Raw genomic sequence first — 11,971 nt, 5'->3', positions numbered from 1 at the left:
CCAACACTTTACATGTTTATATTTTTGTTCAGTGTAAGTCAATAAAAGTTAAGCGTTGCCTTCTGGTAGTTCACATATTGTTCACTGGTGGGCAGAGTCTACTCATCTATTTCTGCCTTTAAAACAATTCAGCACCTGAATGTCTACGAAAGAGGTTCATGAGGTTCACATGATATATAGCCAACGATACCATCACGTTTAGGCGAAAAAATATTTTCCAAGCCAAATATATTATATTACTTTATTGACCATATCTAGTAGATATTGGATTTCAAAATTATTAGATGATAATTATAAAATAAATTGTATCTCATAAAGGCAACATAATAATACATCTAAATATTTTTGTCCTCTAGCTCTAGTTTTTTTTTTCTGAACGTAATTATGTTTATTACTTATTGATTGTAATAAATACATCTTGAGTACCCACGAAGGGCCGCGGTTTTGAATATGTTATTCAATGTTATTCAATTGGTCGATAAGTCTTTCAGGGGCGGGGCAGATATCAAATCTAGTGGGATTCTGTATTCAAACTCCTCAAACTCTGGTTCGCGTATTCTAAAGATTTTAGGAGTGAGAGAAAAGTGAACGAAGCCAGATAGAGTTGAGGTTTTTAAATATGTTTTCCATCTCTAAATCACTCCAATCGTTTTTTGTTGACATAATCCCAAAGTTATTTTGATGCAGATTTTCGTTGTGATCAGACTCTCATAAATTATTTGTAAAGTTGCTTTGAAGAAACTCCGATTCAAGCAGGTGGAGCATCAATTCGGACACGTCAAAAGGGGTCTTGGATCTTCTTTTGGGATATAATTGTTGCCAGCATTTGTTTGCTGCTGGTCAACGTTATTACATTGATAGGTCAGTTATTTGTTTGAAGGACGTTTCCAAAACAAAAGCCGGCTTTTTGTTCGTCGTTGAGTTTGAGCTTTTTACCTGTCATTGTAGCCTAAAAACTGAAAATGTCTGCTGAAAGATATTCAACTTTGGATGAACCGTCGCTTCGGAATCTGGTGAGTATGGTGTGAAATGCATACTGCTTTATTTATCTTGTGTGTACCTCGGCTCATATAACACTGTACTAGAGGCTAATATGAACGTTTTTTTAATACACCTGAGACTAATTGGGCATAGAATCTCAGGTTCTCCCCAGTACCTATGAAACGGGAGCCACAATGATTAGCCACAATAGTGGAATCTGCGATTTGCCTTCAAAATAAAAGTCAGGCATAAAGTGATGCAAACGGATACAAATAGTGTAATCATGCCATATTTGGACTAGAATTATAAGTTGGAATGTTACATAATTTAAAATGGAATCCGATTCATTTTACAATAAACAGAACATTGAAATCACACTGTGGATGTATTAGAATGCATAATTGTATTGGGAGAATAATTACAGTGTCAGAAAGCATTCACACCCGTTTACTTTCTCCACATTTTGTTGTGTTACAGGCTGAATTTAAAATTGATTACATTTAGATTTTGTGCCGCTGGCCTACACACACTACACCCATACTATGAAAGTGCAATTATGAAAATGTTTTTATTAGTTAAGTCACAAGTTGCATGGACTCACTGTGTGCAAAAATGGTGTTTAACATGATTTTTGAATAACTTCCTCATCTCTGTACCCCACAAATACAGTAAATTGTAAGGTCCCTCAGTCAAGCACTGCATTTGAAACACAGATTAATCCACAAAGAACAGAGAGGTTTTACATTGCCGAGCAAAGAAGGGCACCTATAGGTAAAAAAAAAAATGACATTGAATATCGCTTTGAGCAAGGTGAAGTTAACAATACACCCAGTCACTACAAAGATACAGGCGTCCTTCCCAGAGTAAGGAAACCACTCAGGGATTTCACCATGCAGCCAATGGTGACTTTAAAACAGAGTAGCAGGAGAATAACCTTAAACACAAGGCTGGAGTTTCGAGTGGCCTAGTTACAGTTTTGCCTTAAATCAGCTTGACAATCAACGGCAATGCTTGAAAATGGCTGCCTAGCAATGATAAACATCCAACTCGACAGAGCGTGAATCATTTTTAAAAGAATAATGTGCAAATATTGTACAATCCAGGTGTGCAAAGCTCTTAGAGACATAGCCAGAAAGACCTCCAGCTGTAATCGCTACCAAAGGTGATTCTAACATGTATTGCCTCAGGGGTGTGAATACTTATGTAAATGAGATTGTATATTTCATTTGCAATAAATTTACAAAAATTTATAAAAACAAGTTTTCACTTTCATTATGGAGTATTGTGTGTAGCTGGGTGAGAAATTATATTTAATCCATTTTGAATTCACGTTGTAACAACAAAATGTGGAATAAGTCAAGGGGTATGAATACTTGCTGAAGGCACCGTCTATGCACTGTACAGCCTTACTCCATTTCATTGACGCACACTCCATAGGTTTCAGTCTACTTGGTGACACCCACAGAATAACTCTGAAGAGTGTACTCAAGTATGAGCGTCGTAGCTCTTATTGCAGGACTTTGACACCACGCTAACCAGTCAGCCTATTATACGTATTGAACATTCATATTGGACTGTACTGCTTTACCTATGGAGTGTGCACCAATGACGATATACAGTTGAAGTTTGAATTTTGCATACACCTTAGCCAAATACATTTAAACTCAGTTTTTCAGAATTCCTGACATTTAATCCTAGTAAAAATGTCCTGTCATATGTCAGTTAGGATCACTACTTTATTTTAAGAATGTGAAATGTCAGAATAATAGAGAGAATGATTTGTTTCAGCTTTTATTTCTTTCATCACATTCCCAGTGGGTCAGAAGTTTACATACACTCAATTAGTATTTGACAGAGCTGGTGTAACTGAGTCAGGTTTCTAGGCCTCCTTGCTCGTACATGAGAATGTAAGCTAGCTATATACAGGGTCAATGCCAATACCATATTTACAATGTGCCGGGATACTGGAGTGGTAGGGTTAAATATGTATGGTCAGAGCAAAACATTTAAATAAAAGAGGGTCAATGCAGACCGTGCGTGTAGCCATTTTGTTAGCTATTTAGCAGTCTTACGGCTTGGGGATAGAAAGCTCTTCAGGAGCCTCTTGGTATCAGACTTGTAGCTCCGGTACCGCTTGCGGAGCAGAGAGAACAGTCTATGGCTTGGGTGGTTGAGTCAATGAGACGCCATCTTAACCGACTTCATTTGGCTTCAATGCGCTATTGAGTCTTCACATAGCAATAATTGGTGATCGATGGCTTTGTCCATTCAAATATACCAGGGGTATTCAACTTTTACCCTACGATGTCCAGATCCTGCTGGTTTTCTATTCTACCTGTTAATTAAATTGCACCCACCAATTGTCCCAAGTCTAAATCAGTCCCTGATTAGAGTGGAACTGGCTTCGATGTCCAGGGTTGAGTTCGAGGGATACAGTTGAAGTCAGAAGTTTACATACACTTTGGTTGGAGTCATTCAAACTCATTTTCATCCACTCCACAAATTTCTTGTGAACAAACTATAGTTTTGGCAAGTCGGTTAGGACATCTACTTTGTGCATGACACAAGTAATTTTTCCAACAATTGTTTACAGATTATTTCACTTAATCACAATTCCAGTGAGTCAGAAGTTTATGTATACTAAGTTGACTGTGCCTTTAAACAGCTTGGAAAATTCCAGAAAAAGATGTCATGGCTTTAGAAGCTGCGGTTAGGCTAATTGACATCATTTGAGTCAATTGGAGGTGTACCTGTGGATGTATTTCAAGGCCTACCTTCAAACTCAGTGCCTCTTTGCTTGACATCATGGGAAAATCTAAAGAAATCAGCCAAGACCTCAGGAAAAACAATTGTACAGTCCAATATGAATGTTCAATATGCACAATAGGTTGACTGGGGCACTGATTTGCATAGTCAGTCCTGCAATAAGAACTACGATGCTAATATTTGTGCAAACGCTAGTCTACGGAGTTGTATTCTGTGGGTGTCACTGAGTAGACTGATACCCTATACAGTGTATATAATTATGCCCCCTATGCAATTATGCAGTCTAATACAGTGCCTTCAAGAAAGTATTCACACCCCTTGACTTTTTGTTGCGTTAGTCTGTATTTAAAATTGATTCGATTGAGATTTTCTGTCGCTGGCCTACACACAATACTCCCTAATGTCTAAGTGGAATTATGTTTTTTGAAATGTTTTGAGTCAATAAGTATTGAACCCCTTTGTTATGGCAAGCCTAAATAAGTTCAGGGCTAACAATTTGCTTAACAAGTGTCAAGTTGCATGGACTGTATGTAATAATAGTGTTTTAACATGATTTTTGAATAACTACCTCATCTCTGTACCCCACACATGCAATTATCTCTAAGGTCCTGCAGTGAATTTCATATTGATAGATGGTTAAAAAAATAAAACATTGAATATCCCTTTGAGCAAGTTATTAATTATACTTTGGATGGTGTATTAATACACCCAGTAATACAAAGGTAAAGGCGTCCTTCCTAATTCATTTGCCGGAGAGGAAGGAAACAGCTCAGGGATTTCACCATGAGGCCCAATGCTGACTTTAAAACAATTACAGAGTTTAATGGCTGTGATGGGAGAAACTTGAGGATGGATCAACACTGAAGTCACTCAACAATACTAACCTAATTGACAATGTGAAAAGGAAGCCTTTACAAAATAAACATTTCCAAAACATGCATCCTGTTTGAAACAAGGCATTAAATCAATACTGCAAAAAAATGTGGCAAAGCAATTCACTTTTGTTCTGAGTACAAAGTGTAATGTTTGGCAAATCAAATACAACACATTACTGAGTACCACTCTCCATATTTTCAAGTATAGTGGTGGCTGCAACATGTAATGGGTATGCTTGTAATCGTTAAGGACTGGGGAGTTTTTCAGGATAAAAATGGAATGGACATAAGCAAAGGCAAAATCCTAGAGGAAAACCTGCTTCAGTCTGCTTTCCACCAGACACTAGGAGATGAATTCACCTTTCAGCAGGACAATAACCTAAAACACAAGGCCAAATCTACACTGGAGTTGCTTACCAAGAAGACAGTGAATGTTCCGGTGTGAAATGACAGCAGGCCTTTAACCAGTATGTCCAGAAAGCCCCAGAGTCCCAGACAATATAGAATTATAAAAATAAGTCTCTGACTCCCAATTCTGCGTTTTGTTTTTGTTTGTTTTATATATATTTTTTCAAACAATGTTTTCTAAAAGATGAATGTAAATGGTCTACAATATACCTATGGAGATTAAGGTGAGTCTCAACATTTTCAGGCAAGTGTAGGCCTATGCTTGATGTATGTTAATAACCTGCATGTCAATGGCATCCCAATTATTCTTATTTTCTATAGACTAACATAGTGGTTTGGTGAGCACGGAGTAGTGCTTGGGAATTTTGAACTGTTTTGATGAGCACACACATTCCTCAATGCACCCCTTGACCCCTTAGGATGCATGTATTTGTAGCAGTTTGAGCTACTGGTTCTAGAGTCTAGACACCCATTTAGAAGTATTTTAGCCAGATTGGTATTGCCTTGCTGAACACTAACAGACAGTACCTTTTTAAAAATCCCAGTTGTGGTGGAGGTGACATGACAGACAATGTTGCTCAACAGGCTTAGTCATAAAAGCTTCCAGACAGAAATGCTGATGGACAGGACACCCAGAGACAGGGTTTAATGGTGTTTACTTAAAGGCCCAGAGCAGTCAGCATTCAGTTTTCCTGTGTTTCATATGATACTGTACAACAGCGGATGACACCAACTGTCAAAGTGTGTTATTTGCTGATAGTTGCTGGTTGAAAATACAATCTACACAGATTGTATCAGCAGGTTTGCATGGGGGAGAGTTCCGGCTTTTCATGGTGACATCACCATGCGATAAATTGGTTAATAGACCAATAAGAAAGAGTTCCTAACCTCTCTGCCAATAGTTTTCAGCTTTCCCCTCCCCATTCAAACCACCCCGACATTCCTTGCAAATGTCTTGCTTGAAAAAGTGTTTTGCTTAAAAGCAATTTTTGCCTATTTTTTTAAATGGAAATCTGTTACAGTAAATTACTTCATTGTTTCCCAGAAAATATGTGATATTGATATAAAAAACGCTGCATTGGGCCTTTAAGGAAACTGCCGTAACATTAGTGTCGTATGCCTCATAACACCTGTCTGTGTGTGATCATTGGAGATGTATTAGTCACCTGGGCCTTATCAGACACTCTTACTCTCTGTATCTCCCACACACATACAACCACAACCATAAAATCAACTACTGTACCCACTTCGACACTTCCACAATCCACACTTAAGGGTTGTTGAGGACCATTACACCTTGGAATGAGGAAGGTATAACTGCTCTATTTCAAGTATGTATTAGAGGAACACAATAACAATCAGTCATATCAGTATCTTAGTCACTGGTAATCATCCCCCAGTGACATCTGATACTGCTGAAAAAGAGAGAATCCCTGCCTTGTCTAGTGCTGTTCTATGCTGCTGTGCTGGTAAAACACTTAACATCCGGGCTAGCTGAGGTCAGTTTGATTAGCTGGCCAGCTATCAGATGGGGCTCAAGTTCTCCTTTTGTGGCAAGAAATAATGCTCAGGGTTGTTATCCTTATAGGCCACTTTCCCAAGAATTGGTGTTCAGATACAAACACAGTCTGTCTACAATAAAAAGCAAAAAGGCCATCTTAAAATAACGTTATGATTTGCACTGTTAAAATTGCTCATTTTGGTAGAGGAATGCAAGCTGTTTGTGCAGAGGCGGATAGGGGTGTGATGATTTGTTGACCTGCTGAGGCTTATTTGATTTATTTTCCTGAATGCCGTGACTCATGAATCCCCTTCAGAAATATCAGATGTGAGGTATTGTCTGGGCAGGGACTGTGTTACTTTATCCTCGTAAATCTCGAGAGGGCAAACTTTTACCACAGGCAGGAATCTGACAGAGGGTAAACAGGGCTAACGTAATATTCCCTCTCATGACGTTCTTTAATGTCCTCAGCTCGAAAATGATCTAAATTCAGTATGGACTATATATGGAATAGTTAGGGACGGGAATATGCACATCTGTAGCTTTAATCGTTTTTCCTCTTCGCACTTCCACACTTCCCGCGTCTTTGTTCTTCACTGACCATATTTCCCAAATGAAAGGTGTATGTATTTTCCAGGATGGGAAGAAGATTGGAGGTTTACAAAATGTTGATCAAACCACAGCAGAGGAGGAATTGGAGGAACTTTCCTATACAAATGTAAACCCATGAGCCAGTTGAACAAAAGTAGACTGACAGTGAAGGAAAATATACCCTAAGGAATATACAATATCGACTGAACAAAAATATAAACGCAACAGGTAAAGTGCTGGTCCCATGTTTCATGAGCTGAAATAAAATATCCCACAAATGTTCCATACGCACAAAAAGTTTATTTTTCTCAAATGTTGTGCACAAGTTTGTTAGTGAGAATTTCTCCTTTGCCAAGATAACCCATCCACCTGACAGGTGTGGCATATCAACAAGCTGATTAAACAGAATGATCATTACACAGGTGCACCTTGTGCTGGGGACAATAAACGACCACTAAAATGTGCAGTTTTGTCACACAGCACAATCCCACAGATGTCTCAAGTTTTGAGGGAGTGTGCAATTGGCATGCTGACTTCAGGAATGTGCACCAGAGCTTTTGCCAGATAAGGTAATGTTAATTTATCTACCATAAGCTGCCTCCAACGTCGTTTTAGAGAATTTGGCAGTACGTTCAACCCGGCCTCACAACCACAGACCACGTGTAACCACGCCTGTCCAAGACCTCCACATCCGGCTTCTTCACCTGCGGGATGGTCTTCGACAAGACACCCGGACAGTTGATAAAACTGTGGGCTTGCACAACAGAAGAATTTCGGCACAAACTGTCATAAACCGTCTCAGGGAAGCTCATCTGCGTGCTCGTCGTACTCACCAGGGTCTTGACCTGACTGCAGTTCTGTGTCATAACCAACTTCAGTGGGCAAATGCTAACCTCCGATGGCCACTGGCATGCTGAAGTGTGCTCTTCATGGATGAATCCTGGTTTCAACTGTACCGGACAGATGGCAGACAGCGTGTATGGCATCGTGTGGGCAAGCAGTTTTCCGATGTCAACGTTGTGAACAGAGTGTCCCATGGTGGCTTTGGGGTTATGGTATGGGCAGGCATAAGCTACAGACAACGAACACAATTGCAATTTGAATGCACAGAGATACCGTGATGAGATCTTGAGGCCTATTGTTATGCCATTCATCCACTGTCATCACCTTATGTTCCAGCATGATAATTCACGGCCCCATGTCGCAAGGATCTGTACACAATTCCTGGAAGCTGAAAATGTCCCAGTTCTTCCATGGCCTGCATACTCACCAGACATGTCACCCATTGAGCATGTTTGGGATGCTCTAGAATGACGTGTACGACAGTATGTTCCAGTTCTCACCAATATCCAGAAACTTTGCACAGACATTGAAGAGGTGTGGGACAACATTCCACAGGCCACAATCAACAGCCTGATCAACTCTATGCGAAGGAGATGTCGCGTTGCATGAGGCAGATGGTGATACCTTTCTTTAAGGTATGCATCTGTTGGTGACAGATCTGTACTCCCAGTTAAATCCATAGGTTAGGGCTTAATGAATTTATTTCAATTTGACTGATTTCATTATATGAACTTTAACTCAGTAAAATATTTGAAATTGTTGCATGTTTTTGTTCAGTGTAGTAGATACATTTGGTGTATTTAGGCTGATAATGGCCATTATAATCACATAATAACAAAGAATGGAATTCTATGTCTCTCACCAGATCCCAGTGCAGTATGTATGGGGCTGAGTTAGGCCTTCACTGGTGCCTGTCCCCCATAGCTCCCGCTGCTCCCCATCTCAGATGTGACCACAAACAAACAAGGGTCGCAGAGCTCCCAGCCCACCCTGAGCTCTACAAAGACTCTTGATGTTTTAAGTGTCACTTTTTTCCATGAAAGAATCATCTCCAAAGGAAACAAAAGGCTGTCTGGGGCTTATTGCTCCAGTTGAGTTGTTTATATGGAGGTCTGATCTGATTTGGCCCTGCGCATGGAGAGAAGGATGAATGGCGCCAAATGTTTTTTTTTTTTCTTCAGCTGAATTTCTTTCTCTCCCAATAAAAGATGGCCCACAGCATCCAAAGGTTTTTATAAAAAAGACTCCAGCAGCAGGGTAGCAGTTTGTGAATATAGTATTTGTAACCTGTTGCTACTCAGGAAGATGGTTCAAAAAGCCATTGACAAGAATTCAACGGTAAAACTGTGATTGGCCTATATTTACAACAGGCACTGTGGAGTGTGGGGTGGGGTTGCTACAAAAACACATTTGGAATAACCACACACACACACACACACACACACACACACACACACACACACACTGCTGTGCTTAATGAACTAAACACTGAGGAGGTCATATGGTGGTCTCCCTAACGGTACTAATCTCATGAATACTCTTCCATTCAGTCCACTGCCAGCTGCCTGCCTGCTGGTTTATTGCTCATTTGTTCCCCTCCACAGCAACCAGGAAAAAACTTTTCAGTTGGACTCAGCTCCTTGAACACACACACAATCATCAGTTGGTGTCTTCTCTGGCTTTTTGACATCAAACTACTGGAGGCTGGTTCCGAAAGCTTAAGTTCATCTGTCTAGTGTGAAATGCAGAAAAGAAGGCCATGGTCACAGAGCAGCGACAATTGCTAGGGTCAAGATTCCTTTGAAAATATGTCCCCTAATACTCACAAATGAACATGGAGTCCTTGTGATTTTTTCATTCGTGACCTGAGTGTTTGTGATGATCTGAAATATTTATGAAAGCAGCAGGGGTGAAACGCTAAACTTATTATTGCTATATATTTTATGATTAGCTGCCCCAAAGGAAAGAAAAAAGGAAGCTGTTTAAGAAAATTGGGAAACAGACATGTTTTTTTCCGCAATGCGTCCCCATAGAACCATTTTTTTGACATTTACATTACATTTACATTTAAGTCATTTAGCAGACGCTCTTATCCAGAGCGACTTACAAAATGGTGCATTCACCTTATGATATCCAGTGGAACAACCACTTTACAATAGTGCATCTAAATCTTTTAAGGGGGGGGGGGGGGGGGGGGGGTTAGAAGGATTACTTTATCCTATCCTAGGTATTCCTTAAAGAGGTGGGGTTTCAGGTGTCTCCGGAAGGTGGTGATTGACTCCGCTGTCCTGGCGTCGTGAGGGAGCTTGTTCCACCATTGGGGTGCCAGAGCAGCGAACAGTTTTGACTGGGCTGAGCGGGAACTGTGCTTCCTCAGAGGTAGGGGGGCCAGCAGGCCAGTGGTGGATGAACGCAGTGCCCTTGTTTGGGTGTAGGGCCTGATCAGAGCCTGAAGGTATGGAGGTGCCGTTCCCTTCACAGCTCCGTAGGCAATCACCATGGTCTTGTAGCGGATGCGAGCTTCAACTGGAAGCCAGTGGAGAGAGCGGAGGAGCGGGGTGACGTGAGAGAACTTGGGAAGGTTGAACACCAGACGGGCTGCGGCGTTCTGGATGAGTTGTAGGGGTTTAATGGCACAGGCAGGGAGCCCAGCCAACAGCGAGTTGCAGTAATCCAGACGGGAGATGACAAGTGCCTGGATTAGGACCTGCGCCGCTTCCTGTGTGAGGCAGGGTCGTACTCTGCGAATATTGTAGAGCATGAACCTACAGGATCGGGTCACCGCCTTGATGTTAGTGGAGAACGACAGGGTGTTGTCCAGGATCACGCCAAGGTTCTTAGCACTCTGGGAGGAGGACACAAGGGAGTTGTCAACCGTGATGGCGAGATCATGGAACGGGCAGTCCTTCCCCGGGAGGAAGAGCAGCTCCGTCTTGCCGAGGTTCAGCTTGAGCTGGTGATCCGTCATCCACACTGATATGTCTGACAGACATGCAGAGATGCGATTCGCCGCCTGGTTATCAGAAGGGGGAAAGGAGAAGATTAATTGTGTGTCGTCTGCATAGCAATGATAGGAGAGACCATGTGAGGATATGACAGAGCCAAGTGACTTGGTGTATAGCGAGAATAGGAGAGGGCCTAGAACAGAGCCCTGGGGGACACCAGTGGTGAGAGCGCATGGTGCGGAGACAGATTCTCGCCACGCCACCTGGTAGGAGCGACCTGTCAGGTAGGACGCAATCCAAGCGTGGGCCGCGCCGGAGATGCCCAACTCGGAGAGGGTGGAGAGGAGGATCTGATGGTTCACAGTATCAAAGGCAGCAGATAGGTCTAGAAGGATGAGAGCAGAGGAGAGAGAGTTAGCTTTAGCAGTGCGGAGAGCCTCCGTGACACAGAGAAGAGCAGTCTCAGTTGAATGCCCAGTCTTGAAACCTGACTGATTAGGATCAAGAAGGTCATTCTGAGAGAGATAGCAGGAGAGCTGGCCAAGGACGGCACGTTCAAGAGTTTTGGAGAGAAAAGAAAGAAGGGATACTGGTCTGTAGTTGTTGACATCGGAGGGATCGAGTGTAGGTTTTTTCAGAAGGGGTGCAACTCTCGCTCTCTTGAAGACGGAAGGGACGTAGCCAGCGGTCAAGGATGAGTTGATGAGCGAGGTGAGGAAGGGGAGAAGGTCTCCGGAAATGGTCTGGAGAAGAGAGATGGGGATAGGGTCAAGTGGGCAGGTTGTTGGGCGGCCGGCCGTCACAAGACGCGAGATTTAATCTGGAGAGAGAGGGGAGAAAGAGGTCAAAGCACAGGGTAGGGCAGTGTGAGCAGGACCAGCGGTGTCGTTTGACTTAGCAAACGAGGATCGGATATCGTCAACCTTCTTTTCAAAATGGTTGACGAAGTCATCCACAGAGAGGGAGGAGGGGGGGGGGGGGAGGGGGAGGAGGATTCAGGAGGGAGGAGAAGGTAGCAAAGAGCTTCCTAGGGTTAGAGGCAGATGCTTGGAATTTAGAGT

General features: G+C 42.0%; 1 protein-coding gene across 4 annotated transcripts in view; it reads left to right on the top strand.

Moving 5' to 3' along the window:
- The first annotated feature begins 538 nt into the window (after window positions 1-538).
- Window positions 539-11,971, top strand: part of LOC106585267 (smoothelin) — a 93,032-nt gene continuing 81,599 nt past the window's right edge. For 3 of the 4 annotated variants that reach the window (XM_045706730.2, XM_014171305.3, XM_045706729.2), the window contains exon 1: window positions 540-1,013. In XM_045706730.2, coding sequence (XP_045562686.2) covers window positions 963-1,013 — 51 coding nt within the window. In that variant the 5' untranslated portion in view covers window positions 540-962. Of the gene's footprint in view, window positions 1,014-11,971 lie in introns of all 4 variants that reach the window. The other variant, XM_045706731.2, reaches the window with a different exon arrangement.

This window comes from Salmo salar, chromosome 24, assembly GCF_965601325.2.
Source record: "Salmo salar chromosome 24, fSalSal1, whole genome shotgun sequence".
NCBI classification, from domain to species: Eukaryota; Metazoa; Chordata; class Actinopteri; order Salmoniformes; family Salmonidae; genus Salmo; species Salmo salar.
Note: the sequence above shows the minus strand (reverse complement) of the source record. Positions and strands in the feature narration are given on the sequence as shown.